This window comes from Pezoporus flaviventris, unplaced genomic scaffold (genome assembly GCF_033815535.1).
Source record: "Pezoporus flaviventris isolate CSIRO_AGI_PZ_B2104156 unplaced genomic scaffold, CSIRO_AGI_Pfla_v1 ptg000001l, whole genome shotgun sequence".
In the NCBI taxonomy this organism is placed as follows: Eukaryota; Metazoa; Chordata; class Aves; order Psittaciformes; family Psittacidae; genus Pezoporus; species Pezoporus flaviventris.
In genome coordinates this window covers 6,505,805-6,531,227 of record NW_026892549.1, presented here as the reverse complement: position 1 = coordinate 6,531,227, position 25,423 = coordinate 6,505,805, and the positions used below count along the sequence as shown (strand labels likewise).

Below are 25,423 nucleotides of genomic sequence, written 5' to 3'. Positions count from 1 at the left end.
TGTCCTTTCATTGAAAAGTGGGGTGGACAGTGTGCTGCACACAAAAGACCTGGTCAGTACTGCTCTTTGACAGCTCTCATCATGTCTGGAGAATTACTTTTTGAGAGGTGGTGGACAGGTGGCTTTGGCATTGTCCATGCATCTGTACTGTGAGATTGTCCATGCTTTTGCACTGATTGAATTAGAGATGAACTTGCAACACAGAGAAGATGGCTTTGGCCTGAGTGACTGAGAAATCTGTGTTGGTTCCCTCTGTGGTGGCCTTGGACTTTGGCAATGGAAGCCTCTGATCTGGAGATGCTGACAGAAGCTAATGGTGTGCACTGGCCTGGGTCTGACCCCTAGCTGCTGCCAGGCAGGAGGTCAGGCACTGGTGTCAAGATCCTGTTTATGAGGGCTCTGGCAAGTGATCTCCTGGCTGCTCCTGAATACACGTGGGTCTGTGGAGGGAGGCACTGAGGCGGACTGGGCTGTGCAGTCACCGCTATGCTGATGACTCACATGTCTTTAGCTTTTTTCATATCCAGTTCAGCAAACCCCATTTTGGTGTTTCCCCTGCACTTTGCTGAGCAAGGAGATTGAATGAGGAAGAGGTGAATCAAGCTCAAGCTGGAAGATTCAGAGGTGGTGCTAGATGTTTGGGAAACTTGGCCAAGAGGTACATGAGATTAATAGCAGTCCTGACAATAGTTTGCACCCTTTGAAAGAAAAATTCAGAGTATTCTTAGCTTTCTGCTTTGCCCCTGAATTGCAAAGTAGCATGCCAAGAGTGCTTCTTAGAGACTTCATGTAGCATGATGTTTGTGACCATTTCCACCAACTTCTGCCTTCCTGACTTTTCTCACTTCCAGCTAAGCCTATTGTGTAGCTGTTTAAGAGAAGCAGTGCTTGGAAGCTTTATCTGCGGAAAAGCACACCAATTGACAGGCTTTTAGCAGGGCTGTTCAGAAGTACATCCATACAGTAGTCTTCCAGGAGAAAATTAAGGGCTCATTTTGATTTGTAATGTTTTCAATATGGTATCAAGGATTTCAATCTGCTCTGAATCTGGCAAACAGCTCTTCCAGGAGCTGAGGAGTGCCGGGGCCATGGGGACTGGCGAGTAGCTGTTGGGGCTCTGGCTCTGTGGTGGAGAAGAGGACAGCAAAAGATGTCTGCTGAATGGAATGATCAAGGGGGGAAAGAAAAGATCAAAGAAAAAATGTTAATAATGAATAAATAAAGACTTGGATGCTTAGCCAATGTGTTTGGCAATATGTGAGTACCTTGTGCTCATTAACTGGCTCTTCTCATGGCAGCACAGTGAGGAGAGGAAGTGTTAAAATTTCCATCAAGCAGACAAGGAGATGGAGCTGTAAAGATGCACAGCAACACCTGGGATAGAGCAGGGAGATGAGCAACCCAGTTGTTGCTCCCTATTGTCAGTCTATCAGTAACCATGGTCTGTAGGGAAGGATCCATCTGGCTGGGCTGGGTTTGCCCCCTTTATTCTGGGATTTATCCCATGGCTCCCTTCTACCCTTTGTCAAGGGAGAAAACTCTTCCAAGCAGCAATCAATGAGCTTTAAAATGCAATGGGGTGTTGCTGCTTTAGAGATGTTGTCACTCAGATGTGCCGCCTGGGAGCCTTCATCAGTCTTGTGCCCTCTGAAAATGAGGGATGACTGCTGGACTTGGCAGCTGAGTGGCAGAACGGTGTGCGGTTGGTTCCCTGCTGCCATGGCTGGCAGATGCTGCGAGTGCCGTGGTGCTGGCGTCCTTCTTCTCATTGTTGTTCTGTGGTGATCTCACCCCGGCTCCCAGGGACCATCCCATGAGCGCTGCTGGCTGGCACCTGGCCCATACGCCTTTATAAAGATGTTAGTCTGACATCTGAGGGGTGAGATAGCAATGGACAGAAGTTAATGTCTTAAAAAGACTCTTCTGTCCTGACTTCTAATTGTCCAAATTCTCATCAGGATTCCAAATCACAGATTTTTATTTTATTTTATTTTATTGTATTGTATTGTATTGTATTATTTATAGCAGGTATCTGAAGTCTTCTAGGAAAAGTTTTCAGGTAATGTGACAAGAAAAGTTGTGTTTTCTTGGCAAATCTGGTATGACTCCTCCTTTAAGTACGGGCAAAGCCTCACAACCAGTTTGTACCTTGGGTTCCTAGCCTCAATATGGAGACTGTAATCCATTGCTTCATCCTGTTTCCCTTTCTTGCATCTTAGATGGCAATTTTTTAGGTTAAGGACCATTCCTGATTGTACAATACCCTGCACTCTGGCCAAAAATAACAGTTCAGTACTTTATTCTTAGTCCTACCATGTTTTCTACATGTTGCTGGGACAATCACTCGCCCTCTCAGCGCTTCTTTTTCCTATCTGCAAAGTAGAGATAATGCCTACTTCCAAAGCAGATCCCTTGGCTGGAAGGTGCCACCTACGTGCTGAGCACTGTTATTCCCTCTGCTAAATGTGCATGTGATAGTCATTAAGCACAGACAGGCCAGGCCATTTTGTAATGGTGGTTGTCCCCCATGAATGCAGGGAACTGTAATGGATCTGGTCTGGAGGGGGGTGGTACCACCTGCTGAATGCACTGCTGTGATGAACAGTAGCATTTATCTTTTCAACAATTAGGCAGCACTGTCTTCTGTGAGGTTTGCACTAAGATAAGATGGGTTTTGTTCTGCTTCCACCCAGCATTGTTCAAACTGGACAAAGGGTTCTTTGTAGATGTGGTATTGGTGCCTTGCTTCAAAGACATGAACAGTTTCTTACCAAGCATCAATGGAGACCAGTATTTGTGTGTACGGCAGTGCAATGAAGTGATACTGTTACTGGTTAATCAGTTAACTGATTGATTAAATTATATGACATATTGTAATACCTATTATATATGCTATAACTTAGATTAAATTGCATCTATACAGGTGTGATGGCTGGGTTCAATATGAGTGGAGATCTCCAGAAGCCTGCTACCAACATCCCCCTGGGGTCTCTGGCTGCCATTGGCACCTCGTAAGTCATTAACTGGGAAAAATTTACTCTTTGGAGACTGCTCTGGATGTGACCAATCTATTTCATATTCCCATCAGCCTATTATTACTAAGCCATCTGGAAAATTAAAGGCTGGCTGTCATTCAAACTGTTATCCATTACAACCACCTACTCTGGGTGGGTTAGAGAAGAGGTTCGCTAATGCAGATGTAATCAGTCTTTCCTTTGCTGGGTGGGATCTGTGTTGCTGCTAGAGCAGTTGTGCTGCTGCAGCCTGGCTGTCCCAGAACAGGATCAAAGTTCTTAAAGGCCTGGGGTGTGTGATTTTGTCACTTACTACTGTTCATTTTGAAGTGCTTTATTTTTCTATATAAATAGAAAATAATAAAAAAATAAAAAATGCAATTTTTATGGGAAAATGAGGCCAAGACAGGTGAAATGACCCTACAAGGCCAGAGGAGTGCAGGAGCCCTTCATCCCCAAGCAGTTCTCTTCCCAGGAAATTCTGCTTTCCAGGGGTAAAATACTGTTACATATTAAAAAAAACCCACAAACCTCAGTAGGTTTTCCTGACTGTTTTCATTGCCGCCTTAATTGCTTTCGAAATTATTACTTTTAATTGTGTACCAAGGTTTAGACAGAAAGGATCTTCACAATTTAGAGGGATTCCTGACAAAATTGGTGCTTGTTTGAAGTGAAGGGATTCTGTAGGACACAGAAGTATCACAGATGGAGGGACTGTGGCCATTTACATCTTTGCTGTCTAGGCTTTGCAGACAGACTGGATTATCCCTTCCCCTGAGTACTGGAAAGGCCAGGGACACCAGAAGAGGATCATGGCTGGGGTTGTAGAGCAGGCTGGCTGCAGTGTTTAATGTTACTGCCAGATGAGGGGATCACTGTACCTGCACAATCAGAACGGTTTGGGTTGGAAAGGAGCTTTCAAGGTCATCTAGTCCAACCCCCCTGCAATGAGCAGGGACATCTTCAACTAGATCAGGTTGCTCAGAACCCTGTCCAGCTTGACCTTGCATGTCTTCAGGAATGGGGCATCTGCTGCCTTTCTGGGCAACCTGTGCCAGTGTTGCACTATCCCCATCATAAAAAATTTCTTATGTCTAGTCCGAATCTACCCTCTTACAGTTTAAAAACATTACTCCTACAGGCCCTATCAAAAAAGTCTGTCCCCAGGACTGGGTTATTCTCCCCCCCCCCCCCCCCCCCCAGCAATAGCTCAGGTAGCTTCCCCTCAAGGGTACTGTAAGGTCATGCTGCAACTGTTCCTGGTATATTGTAGTGGGTAAGAAACATGGACTGGTGTTAAATTTATCCCTGAGGCTAAATAGTGCAGGAACAGCCCATGCAGAGTGATTGAAGACACAGCCTGCTGCTACTTGACTGTTTCCTGTCTCTGCTGATGAGCAGAAATACCAATGGTCTTGTCTTACTGGAAAAAAAAAGACTGTATTTTTATTGTTTGCAGGTGGTTTCTGTACATGGTCTTTGTTTTTCTGCTGGGAGCCATTTGTACCCGTCAGTCTCTCCGCTATGACTTCATGATAGCAGAGAAGGTAACTTGTTCAAATAACCCAGTGTAGTTTTATATAATGGTGCTTTCAAGTGGCCATCTGCCTCACTGAATGATTGAACTTTCCAAAGCCTAAGGAATTTGGGTACACATCCCTCGTAGAAATTCAGGGGGATTTTCCCATTGCAAATCTCAGTGCACAATTATTTGTATAATTTTGCATTTGTCAGCATGTCCAGTAATGCTGAATCTTGGCATAATCACCCAGCAATAGCTTTAAGAGCTAAAATATGCTAATATGGTCTAATGATAAATGCTGTATTTTATTCAGTGTTTCCTTTCTCTTTGGTGAAAGCTTAAATCAGATTGAAATCTCTAAAGAACCCTGCTGCCTATCTTTACTAAGTCAAGCAAAACTTACATTTCCACATCTAGTGGGCTATAATTGCAGGGCCAGCAACAGGATTATTAAATTTGAGACATTCCACGTGGGTGTATATACACGAGGGAGGTTTGCAGTGTTACAGGCAATGAACCTTATCATTTCAGGCCTTGAAAAAGAGAGCAAAAGATTTTGTTGTGTGCTGTTGTCTTACTTTAGATGGGATACAGAAGGGCTACATTTCTGTTATTCAGCATTATCCGGAATCATGGTTTCACCATATTTGACACTGTTTCTTGTGATTAATTTAAAAAGATGTTTGCCATTTATTTAATTTGTAGATAAAATGTAAATTTGAAAATCTGGCTTTGTTTTCTTTCTAAGTAATTGTAGCTCTAGAAGTCCTCCAGCCCCCCAGATAAGCTCCATATTATCGGTGTGGCTCCTGCTAAAGTCAAAAATCATTTCTGTTTCAGGGAAAAAAAGAATGAGCCAAAGGCAATGTCATTGTATGTTAATGACCTAGTAGGTGAAAAGTACAGTAACTAAAAGAATCAGCTTTAAATGAATCCACTGAAGAGACTGTTAAAGCTGTGGTTTAACTTCAAAACCCATGGGGTTGTGGAATGGATAAAAAATCTCACAGTAAAGAATGTGAAGATATTAAATAATGTTAAATATAAAAACCAACCAACCCAAGCCCCCAAAGAGCAAATTCAGTTTCCTTTTCCCTAGAATGGACCAAAACAGTGGTGCAATTCCAATATTCATGTTGCTTCTTTGAGTTATTCCAAGCTGCTTTAGATTTTAATGACTTTGTTTGAAGAGAGAGAGGTGGGGAGAGATTATTACACATCCGAATGCTCCCTTTCTGTCACTCACAGGTGAGCGAGTGTTTGGCTGCTTTTCTCCCTTACAATACTTGTTTGGTTTTTGAAACATAAAAATGAGATTCAGTAATTTCACTTCTAATGAGCTCCAAGTGCCAATTTCTTACAAAATATTCACACTCTCCATGCTCAAACCCCCCAGCAAATCCTTTCATCAACCTCGGTGAAAAGGACTCTTCCCCTCTTCCCCTGATTTGAATGCCAAGTAGTACATTTAAATGCAAGCATTTTTGGCAGCTAAAATAATATGTGGTATCTAGCACAACTGTTTGTGTCTTCCAAGTATTTCTCAAGGCAGGTCATGATTAGAGGAGAGGGAAGGGGAGATTCCCCATTGAGTCTCTGTCCGTTGATCTAGTGGAAACTGATAATTGCTTATCTTTGCCTCAAGTTTCTTCTGTCCCCCAAGATAAAATTCACAAGGCCAAGTGGACTCCATGGGGAAAATAAACGTTGTGGTAGGAAGTTTTGTGCAATCCTGGACCACAACATTAATTTTACGTGCCTTTACTGAAGAACAAGCATTTTATGGCTTTTTATCCAATCTCCTCTTTGCTCTGTGCAGATTTTATACCTGAGGAAAAGGCAAAGGTAGTTTGAATCATCTTTAGCCGTGTACATGTTTGTAATTCTTTCTAATAAAGCATGTGCCGCCTGACTTCAACAGGGGCAGAAGCTGGGAGGGACCATATTTGTTTAGACCTCATTTTCCATGAAAGGAGGTCTGGGAGCAAAGGACATGTGCAATGCAGGGGACCTGCATTCAGTGACATCCTCTGCCACAGATGTCTGTCTGGATCTCCAGCAGCTTGCTGCAATGGAGTATGGGCAGGATGGGTCTGGACTGAAATTTGGGGGTATTATCCCTGCCTGGTGTTTCTGCTGGTGTTACTCCCCCCAGCCTTGCCTTTCTCTGTGGCTGGCTGCTGGTTGTCAGACATGTATGGTCTTTGAGGACTGGGGGATGGATGAGGCGACCCCAGACCTTAGTCTGCTTGGCTGTATCTGCTCATGTCCTTACACCATGGCACCAGGAGCACTTCCGTTTCAAGGCTTTCTTGAACAGTGTTCATATTGTGGGGTTTTGTGTATTTGGGTGGGGTTTTTTTAGATATGCTGTCTGTGTTTGCAGCACTGAGGACCTGTGCAGAGGGACCCCAGTCCCCATTCTGTGTGATAGTCCATGAGCTACCCAACTTTCCCTCCATGCCTGTAGGAGATGCTCCCGATTTGAAAGGGTGCTCAATAGAAACCAGAAATAAATTCAGCCTTGTTAGCAATGTGGTTTTAAAGATTTAAGTTTTGTGTTGGCCAAAGGAAATTCTTTTCTCATTGAAGACAGGAAAATAAGGTCATTGTATTATATCCTTCAGAGCGTTTTGAGATGCCATTTGTTTAAGCGGCAATTTTGATTTGGTTTTACTGTGGGTTTCTTTCAGGATTGGTTTTCCCCTCTGGGACCCAGGGGTTTGCCTTCCTGTTTTGGATGGTTGGAAGCCTGGGCAGCTTTTCCTGTATGATGAGCACTGTATATAAGTGATCTCTCCTGAAATAAACTCACTTCCAGTTACTTAAGGGGAATCTAATAGCTGCTGCTTTGATGCAATTGCTCCAAGTGGCAAAGAATTTCTTGGATATGAGCTTGTCAAATGGCTCTGTCGGTACAGGATGTTCAGTATTAAATTACTTTTATGGGATAATTTTCCTGTATTAATTGCTTGCACTGTATATCACGGACCAGATAAATTGCTGCTTTCCCAAGGCTCACTCTGTTCATTTAGCAATGTTATGAAATACATGTGATCTCTTAAAATACATGTGTTTAAGACTGCCCGGGGGTCTTTAAAGAACAATATAATCAACTTCTCATTCTCTCTGCTTCCTCTAGGTATCCTTGGTGGGTTTCTTGTTTCTGCTAGGGCTGTACATCTCATCCCTGGCCTCCTGCATGGGAGGGCTATATGGAGCACCCAGAATCCTGCAGTGCATTGCCCAGGAGAATGTGATACCCAGGCTTGCTTTCCTTGGACATGGGGTTAGTCATCCTTTCTCTGATACTGCTGTCAAACCTTCACCTGAAGGAAAACTGGTGATTTGAGAAGCCAGGATGGCTATGTGTTTGTAGGGTGAGATGGGGGATCCATGAAATGCAGGGAGGGGAAGGCTTAGGTCCTGGTACCTTATGCACGTGCAGAAAAGCCAGGGAATGGATGGTTTTATTATAAAACCAAGAGGCCAGCTGCCTGCAGTCCTTTGCCTGCCTGTCCCTTGTGCTGCACTTCCTCTGTCCCAAGCTCTTCCATGGGGCTCCCATGCAGGAACAGCCCTGCTTCACTTCCAGCATCTCATTCACCCACCTCTGTGCTCCAGCCCTGGGCTCTGTCCTACCTCTGTGCATGGACAGCCCTTCCTGGATTGCCGTCAGTCCCCTCCCTCCCTCAGACCCACTTCTTTGAGATGTCCCCAGTAAAACAACTACTCATGAAACAGCTTTGCCCATGGGGAATTTTGCCAATGCGTTATTTATGCTGCTGCTGCCCCTAACCATGACTGAGGGAGGTTCCTAGATTTTCTCTGCCCTCCTGTCCAGGGAAGAAGCCTGAAGATTTTGTCCAAGCATGTAATGAAATGGATGGTAACTACCTCTATCTTTTTTTTCTTTCTTTTTCTTCTTCAATGCACATTTCCCTTGAGCTGTTCTTATCCTCCTTGGTAAACTCATAGCTGAGTATGTGACTAGTTGTGGTGCTGTGGATTCAGCCTGTGTGCAGTGGAGAAGAGGACACTTCTGTGTAAGATAAGGTGCCTTTTGAACACTATAAAATAAAACCAAACAATAGATTTGAAAAGTTAAGTTAGGGGGCTGCTAAGCTTGAGATATCCTTTGAAACAGTCTTGTTTTGAATATGACAAGAGGCTTTCCTTGTCCTCACAAATAATCCTCATTCATGTGAGATGTTCTACTGAGATCAACCAAAGTACCAGTCACTAAGGACTCTGTGGTCTTGGACTATACATTCAGCACAAACTACTTTTTATGTTCTTCTCTTCTTCTAAAAAGAAAGTAATGCCATCACTCTCAATAACCTGCAGTACCTCACTGCTGTCTCTCAGTGGCTGGGAAACCTCACAATGTTTTACTCCTTCAGAGCAGCTTGCAAACCAGAAATATTTTACTATATTGGTATTTCTGAATGTTTAAAATAGTTAAGTGTTTTATAATAATTTTCTATCTTTTCTTTATGTTTCTCAAAGTAATTTTCTAAAATTAAAGTCATAATAATAGCAATAATAATAACAAATAGTAAAAATTATAGGAGAAGCAGTTAACGACAGCAAAAGCTTCCATCTCCTGCAGGCAGTTGTCAGGTGATCCCAGAACAGGCTGTTCTCCACTTGGCAACCCTCATGAAATTCTCAGGGATGTACCAAACCTGACTGCAAAGTTGATTCCCTCTCTTTCTGTCTGTGTCATATTATCTGCTCTGAACTTTGCCGAGGCAGAGGGCCACGATGGGCAGGGCTCAAAAAGAGGTGAGAAATCAAAGGCAGATCACTCTTGCTCTTTCCTTCTCTCTGCCACCTTGAAGGTTGTCTAGATTGGCTTATGGATAGTTAAGTTTGCCTTTACCTATCTGTTCCACATCAGTTCTTCTTTTCTGTGGCTCAAGAAAGCACTGTGATCACTGTAACACCAGCTGATGGGAAGGACAGGAGTGTTTTCTGCGCAGTTAAACCTGAGGTTAACTTAGAGCAGAAGAAAAAGGAGTAATTTCCATTTGAGCTTTGTGTTTATTAAAGAAGCACATGAAGTAAGAGAAAACCTAAGATGTTTTGTAAGGTCCCTTGTAAGATGTTTTCAGTGATTTCTTTATGCACAAGCTTCTTGGGTACTGAAATGTCAAGAGAGTGCTTGGCCCAAGGTAGGGCATGTTAGACTTGGGATTAAAGCTCATGAGCTGAAGGGTCAAGTCTTTTCACCCCTGATGCCCTTTGCTTTGTTTCTCTTTTTCTCCTGCTTTCCCTGCCTTCACCCTACCCCAAGGAGGAGAGCAGGCAGTATTTCTCCTGGCTACCTGCCTTCTGATGCATTCCCAGCATTACTGGGGGCTGACTCCTGCCTTCCAGCATCCTCAGCTGCCTAACCTCTCTGCTGCTTTCCTCCTGCCACTGGGCTGAATGCAACTCAGAAAACCCCAAGTGCAGAGGCTCAGCAGACCATGGATTTAGCTCAGCCTCATGTCAGGGCAGGGCCAGAAGCTGCTGATGTGAAGGTGGCACTGCTCCATAGAGGCAGAGCTTCTTTGACTGTGTCTGGCAGTCAAAGCCTTTCCAAAGGCAGCATAAGGGAGCCTTGTAGGTAGCCAGTGATAGAGTCTTGAAGAGAAATTAGAGACAAGCAGTTAACCCTCATTAATATTTTTATTGCCAGATGTCCCATAAGCCTCACATATCTTTCTGAAGGTTTATTGCTGCTTTAATGACATTGTTTTACGATGGAGATACGGAGTGAGAGTGGATGAATTTTTCAAAGACAAAGCTTGACTAAGGCTCGGAGGTGAGGTGGGAACTCAGCAGGTTTTGGCTTCCACTCTAAGCTGGTGAGCCTCTGCTTGCACATGCATGTGTGAATTTCATGACTAAGGGAGTGTTGCAGACCACCCAGGTAACCACCCGTGGCAGCTAAGCAAGTGGGAATCCTCAAAGCGAGGCTTATGGTTATTAGCTTTAAATGTAAGTTTGTTTTCTTTATGAACTAGAAAGGACCCAACAAGACTCCAGTGGCTGCAATTTGCTTGACGAGTCTCATCACCATGGCTTTTGTCTTCATTGGGCAAGTGAACGTTCTTGCTCCCATAGTCACCATCAACTTCATGTTGACATATATTGCTGTAGACTATTCCTATTTCTCAGTCTCCTTGAGCTACGACATTCAACAGAAACCTGACAAGACTCAAATGGAAAATGCTAGACCTGCTCACTCTTCCCAGCCTTTAATTTTCAACAAGCCCTCCAGCCGTGCAGCAGATGGAATAATTCAAAGCAGATCAAATGGCACCTTGCTGGAATTCTCAAAAGACATGGACCAGCTTTTTAAACCATTTCGTAGTGAGCCAGGTGCTTGCAAAAATGAAGAAGCCAAGAATTTAACCCAGAAGGTCAAACAAAAGAAGACAAAGAAGCCAGCCAAGCAGACATTACAAGACAGCTTTCTGCTGGATCTCCATCACGATATTCCCTCAGCTCGGTACGGCTGGGATGAGACCACAGAGCCCCACAGTGACACCTGTGAGGACCTGGCTAAGCAGGACTGTTGGTGTGATGCAGGTCCATGCTCATCATCCCCTGTGGATGCCCAGCGGAAAACCAGGCTGCTGGAGCAGGGAGAGCAGCTCTTCAGTGAAGTGCCAGCGCTCTCTGGCCAGAGAGGAGCAGGTAAGGGCTGTAGCAGATAGAGATCTCTGTGTTCACAGGAGAGTGGTTTATAACCTTAGTCCTCCTGATGCTTTCCTGAAGGCAGGTGTGAAACTAGCTTTATGCAGGGCTGTCATTCAGTGATTCATAGCAGTAATATCATTTATTCCAGGTGAGGGTAAGAGTTCATCGCAGTGCATCACAGGAGAAGTTCCAACGCAATTTCCTATGGAAGATTAATCACAGGAAAGCAGGCAGGACTATACTTACTGTAGGGTTGTTTACTCTGTGCTCATTATTATACACATGCATGCTTAACACTGCACATTAAAAGGTTTTGAGTATATCTTGGGATTTACTTCATCCTGGTGGGGGGGTAAGAGGGAGCTGTGTGAGTCTAAAATTGAGGCTATTAAAGTGCGGTGGACCCCAGTCAGCAGGAGGAGTCTGTAATTCAACATCCACAGCTAAGAGTCTGAATTTCTTTTGTTGGTGATGTGGGTATTTGATAACTGTGCATTTGCTTGGAGTTTGTCATCTCAGTGCTGTAGAGGTTTATCAGCATTAGTCAGTTAAGGTTCATAAACCCCCCTGAGGAGAAAAGTATTATTTCTTTTTTTTTAATCCCCATGAAATTAGGGAAACCGAGGCAGAGACAGGCAGGTTTGGCCTTCAGATGGACTCAGTACCAGAGCTGGCAAGTTGTCTTTCCTGTTTTATGGTTTTTATTTTCTAGCATTTCATATTTCATTTTAGAGGTTTCAATCTAACTCTGCCATATCCAGCTGTCCTCTGTTTATCTGGAATCTGGTAATGAAAGTCAGAGAAAAAACACCACATTATAGCTCCACTCTAATGTCTTTTTTTTTTTTTTTTTAAATCTTCTTTCTCCTGTGTTTTTTTTTTTTTGTTTGTTTGTTTGTTTTTTGTTTTTTGTTTTTTTTTTCCTGTAGAATTGTCTATAAAGCAACAAAATCCAGAGCTGGGAATTCAGCGGTTACCAGAATCCTTGTACTCCAGATTCTGCAATCACTGGGTTTCCTTTGCTGGTGTAAGTAGTTGTCTTTTATTTTGAGCACTGATTTGTGATTGTAGAAAACAGAAGAAAATTCATCACTTACTGCAGTGTAATACACTCTCGTACTTTAAAATGGCTTTTGATTCTAATATCCCAGGTCACTTGAATTAAGTACTCAAGGTACCATGCATCTAGCAGTTCAAATTCAGAGAAAGCGAGATGGTGTATTAATTAAAATCACCGCAACAGCAGTAAAAAAACCCAACCCACCCAACCCCAAAAGATCCACATTCCAAGACTGGCATCTTAGGACTTTAGAGGTGTGTGGCTGGCTGGGGAAAAAAAACAGTGTCCCTTTTTTCACTGTGTGCAAACCTGCTTTTTCTTGCTGTGGGATGGAGTGAGACATCAGCTTCAGTACTATGTTACTTTCATTTATGAGCCAGTTTCTGCAGGCTCAGGGTGGGGTTTCATTAGTGCTGACCTCTTGATACCAGCAGCCCAGCTGTGAAATTCCATCTTTTGAGGGAGGAAAGTGTAGCATTCCACCAGCATGTTGCTTTAAAGAATAAATAACTTCTAAATAACTTCTGTCTCAAGCTGCTGTAGAATTTAAGACATTTAAATTTACCTTGGAAAGATAGATTGTTGAGCAGATGACAGGAAAAGGGTCAGATATGCATAATGAATGAACCATATGGTCTTACTGCATGAATGGGGATTTCATGGCAGCGTGTAAAATATAACAAACCCACTCAAACGACACATTGGACCCTTTAGTTTAATCCTCAGATGGAGTTTGACACTTACTTTTCAAATTTGCTGCTGCTGCCAGCAGCTAGCTCCTGGTGAGGGGTCCCACTGGACTGCAGCACTGGGGTGGGATGGATGTGGAGGCTTCTCTCTAGTGATGACATCTTTAGAAGGCCGCACATGGATGCTGTCTCTGGGCTTGGTAACTAAGGGGGTTCCCAGGCACATGTCATTGAGGAGCGGTCAGCTCTCTGCCTTCGCAGGGGAACTTGCTTGTGGAAATGACTGACATGTTCATTAAAGCAGATTTGATTTCCTTTCAACTGCAGCAGAGCTGAGGAAGGATCAAAGGTGCAAAATGAAATCAAAGAAGCAAAAATCAGATACATTTATTCATCCTGACTCCTTTTCCCTCCGCTCTCTCTCTTAAAGTTTCACCAGTTGTGTCAGTCTGGACTCATTTAGAATCACAGAATCATAGAATAGTCAAGGTTGGAAGGGACCTTAAGATCATTTAGTTACAACCCCCCTGCCATGGGCAGGGAGGGACACCTCACCCTGGACCATGTCACCAAAGGCTCTGTCCAAGCTGGCCTTGAACACCACAAGGGATGGAGCATTTACGCCTTCTTTGGGCAACCCATTCCAGTGCCTCACCACCCTCACAGTAAAGAACTTCTTCCTTGTATCTAACCTGCGCACGCTGCTGGCTCATGTTCAGTTTCTCATAGACCAGCACCCCCAAGTCCTTCTCTGCAGGGCTCAGAGCTTTTTGAGCTCTTTCTTTGCATGCCTCTTCCTAAGCTTGCCAATGAAGATGTTACCCCTGCCCCCATTATTATGCCCCTTTAAGCCAAACTTAGCACCTGAGTTGGTAAGTCTCTGGGTACTCCTCTTAGAGTATTTCAAGCAGAGACCCATGCTGCCTCTAGGACTCAGGGTAGCTCAGTGAAAGCTACCTCCATGCTGCTGAAGATGACACTGTAAACCTGTGCTGTTTCTCCTTTTAACAGTGTGCCCATATGAGGCTTCTTATCACACAAGAACCTCATTACCAAGAAACCTCAGCCATGCCATACCAAGTCTTTTCAGAGAACACTGGATAGAAACGCTCTGCATGTGGCCAAAAGCCACACACTGTGGAATGTTTTGCAGGCAGGAGATGACATGGTTCCCCAGGGGTCCTGCTGCATCACCAGCCTCAGCCACCAATACCAAAGAACGTCCAACTACCCACATAGTTGCAGCTGGCATCGTTGTGCAAGGAGAGTCTCTGTTGCGTCCCATCCTGGGACATTATGAGGGAGATGCCTAAAAGGAAACACTCATAAGGATAATTCCAAGTAGCAGCGTCCTAGGTCCTGACTGTGTACGTCTCTTACACAACACTGCCAAGAAGACCCTGAGAAAGATGGAGATGCAGAGATGCCATTGAAGCACTGGTTTTATATGCATTTAAAACCAAGATTCAGCATTTCTGGAAAACCAAACCAAACCACAACAAACCCAGCATTTATTGGTGGTCTCATGAGAACTTGAAAGATCCAGCACTGCCTCAGTTCTTAAAGAATTTCTGCTAGAGTGACGATGAAAGCTCTTCTTGCCAGGTTGAGGAAAAAAATGCTCCCATGGCAGGGGGCTTGGAACTAGATGATCTTAAGGTCCTCTCCAGCCCTAACTATTCAATGATTCTATGAAATTGCTGACCCAGTGTCAGGCTGTGTCTGAAGGTGTACAGTCATCCGCAGGCACCTGCGCTACCAGCTCTCCTGTAGGGCCAGAGCAGGAGTCAGTGGAGCCACTGGGCTGTGCAGGAAAAGAACTGTCAGGCTGTCATTGCCATGTGAGCTTACAGACTCTGGGGTAACCCCAAAGCATGTCTTCCCAATAGGTGATCGTGTGTCTCATCATAATGTTTGTGATTCAGTGGATCTACACCCTTGTCAGCCTGGGTGCAGCAGTTATTGTGTATTTCTACATTGGCCAAGTGAGCCCAGGACTCCCCCTTGGTGAGTATTATTTTTTTCCTGTAGTATTAAATCTGCTTAAAAATTCATTAAGCTTTAATTTAACTTAATGAGGGATTGAGACTCTGATGTTTAATATGCAGGTGACACAGTGAATGATGAAGTTTTGTTTCATTGCTGGTTTTAATAAATTTTCTCTCTATTTTTATATTGGATTCTAACTGTAACTGACATTGGTTTGATAGTTTGAACATTGTGCTTATTGCTTCATTATAATGTACTTGAAATGGCAAAACAAGATACTAAGACTTAACAAGGGTGGCAGATTGTGAATGTGTCACAGCAATGAGAAAAATCTGCTGTAAATACGTTTTAATAAACTTAATCTAAACCCACCTGAGAAAAAATGGGAATTATGACAAGTATCTCATTAAATCTCAACATTCCTAACTGCAGAACAAGAGAGCCTTTTGATTCCAGAACTAAACAGGTTGACTACGTAGGGAATGTAATCTGGGAAAATACTTTAAGGCAGAGGGTGTTAAAAAGGTCTGTTCATGTGATCGGCTTAAACAAGTTCAAAATTAAACAGTGAAGCACATTCAGAAAGAATCTCATGAGAGCCTACAGCTTCTTTGCACAGCCATAGGAGGGGTTTGTGTTGGTCTGTGTCTCTGAAGGGAGAAGGTGATATGCACAGTGTGCACATACTCATGTACTTATGCATACATACATGTGTAGGTACACACATACATATGTAGGTGCATGCATCTGTAAGTACCTGCACATGTGGATGTGCAGGTTTTTGTCCAAGATGAGAAAAGTCAAAAGAGCCTGAGTTCATGTGCCTTTTAGGCAATGCAGAAATAGCTGCCCAGGTTTATTTAGGTGAAGGATTATTAGGCACCAGTTAAGTAGGCACTAGATTTTAAAACCCAGATGATGAGAAACAAAAAACTAGTTGTCACTCAGTAGCCATCAAAACACAACTCAACCATTCTCCTTCTACTCTTATGTGACTTCTTTTCTATGTATTTGTGTGGAATAGTAGAAAAGAGCTGAGATTGTGGATAGTTCTTGCTAATTTGTATCTTTTGAGGTATATCTAAGTTTTAACAAAATGTTTTGCAGGCCCACATATTAAAAAAACCCACAAATTATGTTTTCAGACTTTGGACTTTGCCTTTGTGTATTCATAGTATTATATCTCTGTTATATGCTTTTGAAATAGGTACCAAAAATGACTTAAAAAGAATTTCTCAGTCAGTATGTAGAGGATTTTGGAAGGTGATCTGAGAAATAGCAACATGATTAGATATTTTTTCTTGGTTTCTTTTGTACATGCATTCCCATGCATACAGTCAAACAATGCACAGCAAAGAAAAAGTAGAAATGAACCCTCAAAGTTCAGCCTGATTTTTATTTGGCTGTGAGTGAACGTTGTTTCGTGGTCACATGGCATCCAACAGTCTGTGAGCATGTTCTCCAAAGGACTGAATGACCTTTCTGTCTATAAAGGGTGGGAGACACTAGCTTGAGAGATGCTTTGGATTAAGGACTAGATGAAGACCTCTGGAGCAGAAATACTTTTTCTCCTCTCTTTTTCTCCTCAGCAGTCTAAGCCAGCAGGAGCTGCTGGGTCTCTAGTCTCCTCCTTGTCCCTCAGCACAAACTTCTGCTGCTTTTGCTGCCAGCTCTGGCACTTCCCTGCCCCTGCAGTGAGCCAGTGCAGGAAACTAGCTACAGTGAGATCAGAAGAAATCAGTGTTGGTATAATAAGCAAAGACAGCTCTCCATGGGGTCAGACAAGAAGGAATGCATGGTGAGACCACAGCCACTCTTGCTGAGATGGTCTGAGTGGTTCCTCTCTTCCACCTATCCCTGCAGTGTGAATGATATTCGCAGTCTGGGGAGAGAAAAGGTACTGCAGTGGGTGTCTATGCTATGTTCATGGCTTTATGGGAGTTTAACAAACCTTGGTCTGGGAAGGGATAGCTGTTCCCCATGTGAAATTTGAGTTAATTTCTTGACAATGGCTTAAAAGCCACAGTATGTGGGAAGACTGCAAGAGTGTTCTCACCATCATGAAATCTTTGGGTACTGAAGTCTTATAACAAGCATGTTGGTTTGAGATTTTATGCAAAAAATTCGGTGGTGTAATGCTATTATGAGAGAATTATCAGTGTACTGACTTCTTGTGCCTTTTCTCTGTAGGAGCAGCAGCGAATTTCAGCTTCTTTGGCTGGATTAAGTCAGTTTTGATCACCTTGTGCAGGTTGGTACCAGTCACTTGGCAGTGAGAAAGGTGGTGATTGTTGTTCCTGTGGCCCACTTATGTGCACAGAGAGGGGTAGAAGAATTGATTTGCCTATTACCTTAACCAGTCTGTCTGGTTCTCCTTGCATACTCAAAGTTCTTCTCACTTAATGGTAAAAATTACTCCTTGCTTTCATAAGCCTTGCATATGGCTGGCCATGTAAGTGACACAATCTCCTTTGTCTTGTGTGTGGACATGTCAGCTGATGTCAGGTATCTTGGTGCCTGAAGTTTTATCTTACCCCAAAAGGTCTGTGCTCAACCTCTATGGCTCAGATTGAACAGGAAAATCTGGTAGGAAATGAGGAATGGGAGATTCCATCTCTTCCACCACCATTTATTGAAAGTAAATTACTGTGGTAGTGGTGAAACATGCACTCATGGCAGCTGTGCTCAAGTTTCAGAGAGGAAATTTGGGAGGAAGCTGCAATAGCTATGGGGCAAAATCAGTAAACAAAGTCTTCAGTGAAGGAGCCATTCAGTATTGAGTTTGCATGGGACTGCAGTAGCTTTGTCTTGGGGTTTTACTTCCCTGAACCTTAAGAGTTTTGTTTGGTTGGATACTAACTAGATTTCTTAATCTGTTTTGATGCTATTAATTATTAATTCCATTATGTTTGTGTTTCCCATAGCAGGGCATGACCATCTCTGCCTCTGCAATGCAATGGGGTTTGAGGTTCTCAGTGTATTGGGTTGGGTTTTTCTGTTGCAGCGTGTCATCACTGTAGTAAGGACTACAGAAGATGAGCTGCCAGTCATTATATGTGCAAATCTGATGGCTCCTTTAAAATAAATGAAAGTCCAGGCACTTAAGTACATTGGCACATGCACGTTGGCACATGCCTGTCTTGCCAGCTTTTGCCTCTGCCCACAGTCCCTATAACATGGCCATGTGCCTTTGAAAACAGAGGTGGTTTGAGAGAAAAGCTGGGGCTGATGGGACCTCTCTTAGGTCTCTATGGCAGGTCATTTTAGTTTGGTGCAGCTCCTGATTGTTGGTATGCCTCAGCCCTGTCTCCTGCCCATCGTCAGAGGTTCCTCACAGAAGGCTGGTTGAGATGTGAGGCTTTGTGGACAATTAACTGTCTCTGGAAAAGACAAACTATTCCTTTTGGAGAGGCAGCGCTGCTTCTTGTGGGTAGAGGTGCTGTTGTCGCAGGGGGATTTATCTTACGGGTTATCAGACTGACACAGTCGTCAGAGCTTCGCTCAGTGCAGTCAATGAGGAACGATCCTGGCAAGGAGGGCTGAGCTGAGAGCTGGTGAGTGCCCAAGGCAGAAACAGACCCTATTGAGTCTCTCCTCATGTGCAATCTCTGGGTCATCCAGCCAGCTTGTTTGCCTTACCTTAATGCTCCTCCTCATGCTGGTACAAAGACAATTCTGGCTCTGCTTGGGGGTCAGGTGGGTCATTTTGAAACCCACCTTTGCTACACTGCAAGAAAGTGCATTGAAGTAATTTACAGGTTTTTCTTCTGATCTTTTTTCTTGAAATCCAGGCAAAGTATTTTAATGAATTGGAGGTAAAGGAATCCCATTAGATTGCAAGAGAGTTGGAGGCAACCAAGGATCCTTGACACCTCTAAGGCTCTTAGATGCTCAGTGAGGTCTGAATTGGTGCTACCAGCTCTTACAGTTTTGATTTGGAATAAGGTTTTCTTAAAATCAGCCTCTGGGACAAAGAAATTGCAGGAAGATCTCCTCTTTCATTTAAAAGAGTTACAAAAATAATTGTACATTAAAGTTTAGGAAACTCTAAGAAGTGTCTTTTTCATTGGTCCTATGATTCTATGATGAGAAATATTTCATGTTCCTTCTTCTGCACAGTGTGGAAAGTGTTTGCCTTAGCCAGCATCCAAAAAGCAAACTTACTTGTTAAGAAAAATACATGTTTTCCAGAGTTTGCTGGGGGAAGGGAGTATATTTTTTGTGTGCCTTCTAAGAAAAATGTTTGCAGAGTAGCTCTATGCCTTCCAAGGGCATTGGGAAGGACTTAGCCTCTTCTCGAAGTGCCCTGCCTTGTTTGCACAGTGGAGAGCATGACCGCTAATGGATGTCAAACAAGGGGTGATGTAGATGCTTCTGCTTCTCTGTTTGCAGGAGAAGGCCATCTCCCAAGGAGCAGATCGTGGTGACACCGTCCTTTGCAACAGTTGGCATGGCGACCACACAGCTCACCGAGGAGAATGCAGACTTCGCCTCACGGGACCGCTATCACCAGTCCTCACTTATCAGCAGAGAGGAGTTTGAGAATCATTTCCATTAAAGGACACAGAGAAGAAATCAAGCTGTCACTGTCACTTCAAAAAGCATTTAGAAATGCTGATTGCTGCCACAGTGCCATGTGAAATACTCGAATATATATGAAAAGGATGTGAATAGTTATTGATATATTCAAGGCTTGTTTGTTTATGCGTACTACAACCTCGCTGAGTTTCAAATCTTATCCAAAATGGGGAAAAAAATGCAAATGAAAGAGCCAGTCCAGGGAAGTGATGACTTACTGAGGACAATATAATCCTGTTAAAGAATTCAATTATAAGCGCTATTGAGCTCTAAAGATCATTGCCGCTATAAAAGCGTGCAACACCCCATTTCAAATGTCCTCTGGGTGACCAAGGACGCTTTATGCCTGAGAGTGGTGACCTCACCAGCAGGAGCCAGTGCCCCATACCCAGCTGTGTGCCATGGATGGATGCAACCTTCCAGGTCAATTCACTTCTCCTCTCGGCATGAATTTGCCTGCTTCTAATACAGTCATTTTCTACCTCAGCATTTCAATAACAAAGGTCTTAGAAACTACTTTAAGGCATTAGACAATAAGCCAGAATCAGTGGCAAGTGATTATGAAATACATTCACAACTGGAATTGCACATTTAAATGCAGCAATGCAGTTTAATGACCTCTACTGTAAAACTGTGAAATGATGTCTTAGCAGCTGTTCGTAGTGATTTCCCACATCATTTCGGATGTGATACCTGGGACCTGACAACATAGCTGGGTCCAAATAGAGTACCTCCTGGCTGAAGGAATAGATGGCTCAGAAGTGCCTTAACAAAATATGTTTGCCTCATCTTTGCTTAAAGCCTATCCCGTAATGAGCCCCTGCAAGGAGCCATTCCTCCTGCTGAAGTGGTTTGGGATTTGCAGAGATTCACATGGGGATGCTGCAGGATTTCCTGTGCAGACCTTAGAGTGTGTGAGCAGTTGCTGTGGGGCAAGGTCTAAAAAGAATACCCCCATCACTATCGCTTCTGCTTCCCAGGGAAAACCCCCTCTGTTGAGAGCTGTCCTGCCTGCTGGCAGCAGTCTTGGCAGAGACTTACAGAGGTGAGAGAGAAGGGTCTGGGTTGAGGCAAGCCGCAGCACCACAGATCAGTTCTGATGCTACCAGGAGGGGGAAATCGCTGCCTTTCCCTTCATTTCATCTCTAATTGTTTCAGCCTTTAGATTATTTTGATTATTAGCTTATTTATTTCTCCTTCTGTGCAATAAAAGCTTGAGACAGAAGGAACTTCTGTTTGTGCTTGCTGTGGTTGCACTTGATGCCTTTGAACACCATTCCACTTGCCAGCACTCGGTGCCCTGGTGTTACCATCCATGGGGGGGCCCTCTCCTTCCCATCCCGTGGTCTGACCAGTTGCAGCTTTGGCTCTTCCAGTTTTCTTATAGAGGGAGGCAAAGGAGACTTTCTGCTGGGATGAAGAAGAGAGCAATCCTGGTGTACTGCAGAAAGTGGACTAATTTTTTTAAGGTTGCAGGTCTTTTACTGGGTGTTTCTAACCTTAATTATCTTGGTAGAGGCAAGAAGGAAGTTATGCTGCGTGTCCAGCTGAACCATTTCAAGTCAGTCATTCTGTGTTGGAAACACTTCTTCCAGGGTTCTTTATTTCTATTGCCTTTTGCCTTTGGTTTCCAAAGAATCTGGATCTGTTGTGGGGATGTGGCTTCATGCTAAAGCTTCCCCTGGCTTCCCTGAGACCAGTGGCTCCATCGTCCTCCCTGTGCTTGTAGCATTCTCAACCTTGGCAGCTACTGCTGTTGTGCAAACTTCAAACATGCCTTGGTGCTGATCCACTGCTGGCAAGCTTCATTGTGCTGTGTTATCCCCTGTTACAGTGTGATACACAACCATAATGCCATTACTGTAAAATCTGGTATTTCATAAAGTCCTGTCACATTAAAATATTGTGGGGTGCCTTCCCTCCTAAGGCTGGGATTGCCCAGCCCCACATTTCTGTATAGCTTGGACAAAAGAAAGCCCCAGAACATGGTATGGAGTGATTAATGGGCAGAAATTCCTGGGTTAACTTCTTTGTTAGCTCCTAAATAATTTAGTTCCCTTCTTAAAGTAAGGCAGCAAACAAGAGATGTAGAAGAGGATGGGGAAGATTCCCTTGGCCATGTAGCTGCCGGAAGAGCTGTGCTGGTTGAAGCCAGATGACTTTGGTGGTGGGGAGTGTGGGAGTGTTTGTCTCTCTGATGTCATGGTCCCTGATCATTCCCAAAACTGGGATGTGATGCGCCAGAAATACAAGCAGCTTCTCTCCTGGTCTAGAAGTATTGGGAAGGTGCCCCACAGCTTTGCTTTCCGTCAACTAAGTCTGCAGCAGCTGTCCCCTTCCCCTGCCACCATGGTCCTGACTCCTTAGCTCCAGCAACCTTTTGCATCTGAACATCCTCTGGAACAATTTTGGTTGTGACTGTTCACCTGCGCAATCTCTGCTGGCTGCTGGAGGAAGGCACCATGCTGTTCAGGGGCCCAGTGAGAGGCTGTCCAGGGGGTTCTGGGGTGCAGGATGGTCCATGCCTCCGTATTTTTGGAAAAAGGCAGTCACAGGGCTGGCAGTGTGGCCTGGCAATAGCTGCTATGGGGACCTGGCAGCAGAGGAGATGCTCTGCAGAGGTCATAGTTCTGGGGAGTTCTGATCTTTGTGCTTCGTGTGCTGCTGCTGGAGAAACTCTGCCACCTCCTCTACTGGCATCACCAACACAGCAGGAACCAGCTCCCTTCACCACCTGGTATGTATGGGCACCTGGCCCTTTCCTCCCATTCTGACGGGGAGGAATGCATTGCATAGGGCTGGTTTCCTTCTGCTGTTACAGGTTATGAGTAGAGCAGCTTTCCTCTTTAATGCTTGGAAAGGGACATGCTGATCTTTCCTGAAGTGTTAGCTCTGGTGTAGTTAACGGCAAGAGGGGAGGGAAGCCTTGTTTTAGCACCAGTAATCCCACAGACTGGGTAACACTAGAGACTTGATGAGTTAAAGCTGATAGGGGTATGCATGGCTTTGCACATCAAGCCTTTCCAGCAAGAAAAGGCAGTTGCATTGCCAAAGATTGGGGTGTCATGTCAAAAATGTCAGTTGTTTCTTTAGCACTCTAAATAAATGAGTGAAATTAGGGATAGGAATCTATCAGCTTCACACTTAGTGATTGAAGGGAAGAAATATAGGTGGGGATTGCTGTTGTGAGTGGTAACATGATGCTTTCACCCCTCTGTGAGCCAGGCTGATGCTGGCAGATGCTGAGGCTTTTGTGAAGCTTCAGGTTCCCCGAAGGAAGGTTTGGGACCTAGCTTTGAGCATTGTATGTCAAGTATAGGTTTCAGTTTGGTTAATGTCATTATGAAAAGGCCCCCTTATCTCCTAAGCCATGTAAGTTTCATTATCATCTGTAATTATTTTCCTTTCAGTTGGAAATTTGATTTTTTTTTTTTAATTATGTGAGAAATGAAAAGGTTTTGCAGTGGTTCAGGGTCTGAAAACATTAGTTTTTGAGAGAGATGTGGATGTAAAACCTCAGTTTTGTTCCTTTTCTGCGTTAACAACACTGTAGATCAGTGGCTCTAGTTTTGACGGCTTCCTTTGCAGAGCACGCAAGCACAGAAGGCAGGGAAGGATTAATATTTTATTATATGCCTTTCAGTATTGCCTGAAAGCTCATGCTGTGTTTGTGATCCCGCAGCACAAACAGGTACAAAATCAGAATCTTCTGCCTCAGAAACTTGCAGCACAAACAGTTGTTGTGGTTTAAGCCCAGGACAATAGCCAAAACTAAGAATGAGCATGAGGAAAGTGCAGTTTTATTGTGATATTGGCTGTGAGACAGCTCCTCAGTTGCTATAAGTTTTCATCATTCCCCTAGGTCTGCCTGTGTGTCCCATTAGGACTCTACATGGGAGAACCAAGCTCTATAACCTAGCTCAAACCCATCGTTTTTCTCTTCCCTCTTGGCTTTTTCTTAATCTTTGAGTTTCCTTGGATGGTCTTTGTGGTGTACACTGGCCAAAAAAATCACACACCTGCCATGATCATTTATTCACAGCAGATAGTCATGACCACAGTGCTGAAGTGGCAAAGAATGCTGACAAAATATGAAATTATGCTTCTGCTCATGGCTGAATTCAGGCACAGGGCTCTCTGTGCCACATGAGCTGGTATGCTCTCACCCATGCACCTCTGGTTCAGACAAGCAGAGTTCCTCAAACAGCATCATACTTACACCTGCAAAGGCTAGAAGAGATTTGCTGAATCACAGGAGCCAGCCTAGGATTGACATTTAGGTTAGTGGGAAATTGAGGTTGTTTGAATTATTGCCATTGCATGGTGAACTTCAGAAAAAGCAATTACTGGGATAAAAGAGAGAAAATTTTGTAGGCAACCTATAAATTGGGTAAGTTCATACAAAAGTGGTATATAATGGACTTATTTACATTCTGCAGTAGTGGGTTGCTGAGACCTAAATTTGGCGTAGCATCATTTAAACCCCAGTTGAGGTGAAACCTCAGAAGTAACAGCCCTAAAAGGTCTGTATGAGAGGCAATAGCAGCAAACTCCAGGCTAGAAATAAATAGCTTTAAAACCCATATGGCACAAGACGGGCTCGTTCCCTTTCTGCCTTCTTCTCTTCATGTTTTTTTTTCATGTAATTCTCATGCACGAACCCCTCAGCACCTGGGATTTGCCCCCCTCATGTGAGAGTGAATGGAAGCATGGGTGCACTCACAGAAACAGCGGTCAAGGAGTGAACCTGTAACATTATCTGATCCAAATGTTGCTTGTAAACTTTGGTAGGGGCTTTTTTTTTCTGGATTTTAAGGGGGCTGCTGTGCAGTATTTTGCTTAGCTCTAAAATGGCCTGGTTTTCCTTGACTTGCTCCAAACCAGAACTGGCTGAAAGGAGTCCTAAAAAAAAATAATAAATCTCAAATTTAGAATAGCTTTTTTTCCCAGCTAGATTTAGATGGCTGATTTTTATTCCCCCCCCCCCCCAAATACAGGATTTATTTCCAGTGACAGGATTCAAAACACGACATAATTTTAATGTGTTGTGCATTTTGCTGTGAGTGATGAGAAGAGATCACAAGACCTATATCCATCCTGATCTCCAAATGTCAAGTATCCGGAACAAACTGCTTCCAACAAGGCAAGCAGTTCTTGTAAAGATAAATCAATAAAAAAACACACACCCCCCAAAAAAAATTCAAGTAAAATTGTCAGGTACTAAGTGTCTTTTGGATGATTAGGATCCATTAGTGGATGGCTTACAGCATTGAGAGGAGATGGGGAAGGTAATTAATTACTTGGGAACTATCTGTCCACTTCGGAAACTCAGGACTTTTAATAACAAATTCCAGGAGTAGAAAATATTCACTTTGTACCTTAATTCATCATCAGCTTAAAACTTGTCTGAAGTTTATGAGCCGGATCCAAGTTTTGGACAGATCTGGGCTGAGTTTCAAGGGAGCTGCAGGAGTTTAGCGACATTGGCCAGGGCAGCGAAAACCTCCTATAGAACCGGAGGGAAGGGACCGGTCAATGTAATCCTGACAAAGTGCTGCAGAGATGCCTCTTCTGTACAGGTTCTTGTGGGTTTGGTGATTTCAGCCCAAAACAATGCAGAGCTGGGCAAACTTAGTCACATTTCTAGCCCCTCAATGTGGAAAATGGAAATCGGGGTGAAATAAAAAAAACACTGTTTTTCCTCCCCCAAAACAAGGTTGGGTTTCAATTAATCACTGTGCAGTATCAACCTTGTTTTATATAGTTATGTTAGAGGCTTCCTATGCTGATGAGGGATTTGTTTGTTTGCTTGCTTTTAACTCCTTTGTGTATCAAATGTGCTGGTTGCTTTCAGGTGGAAGAGTTGAATGCATTTTGT

General features: G+C 43.7%; 1 protein-coding gene across 5 annotated transcripts in view; it reads left to right on the top strand.

Annotated features, from left to right (window-relative positions):
• The window catches only part of SLC12A8 (solute carrier family 12 member 8), a 56,350-nt gene extending 31,894 nt beyond the window's left edge, over nucleotides 1-24,456 (top strand). For 4 of the 5 annotated variants that reach the window (XM_061474700.1, XM_061474612.1, XM_061474868.1 and 1 more), the window contains 8 exons: nucleotides 2,924-3,011; nucleotides 4,474-4,561; nucleotides 7,679-7,825; nucleotides 10,551-11,226; nucleotides 12,159-12,256; nucleotides 14,868-14,985; nucleotides 17,158-17,218; nucleotides 19,360-24,456. In XM_061474700.1, coding sequence (XP_061330684.1) covers nucleotides 2,924-3,011; nucleotides 4,474-4,561; nucleotides 7,679-7,825; nucleotides 10,551-11,226; nucleotides 12,159-12,256; nucleotides 14,868-14,985; nucleotides 17,158-17,218; nucleotides 19,360-19,525 — 1,442 coding nt within the window. In that variant the 3' untranslated portion in view covers nucleotides 19,526-24,456. The remainder of the gene's footprint in view (nucleotides 1-2,923; nucleotides 3,012-4,473; nucleotides 4,562-7,678; nucleotides 7,826-10,550; nucleotides 11,227-12,158; nucleotides 12,257-14,867; nucleotides 14,986-17,157; nucleotides 17,219-19,359) is intronic. The other variant, XM_061474782.1, reaches the window with a different exon arrangement.
• The last annotated feature ends 967 nt before the right edge of the window (nucleotides 24,457-25,423 follow it).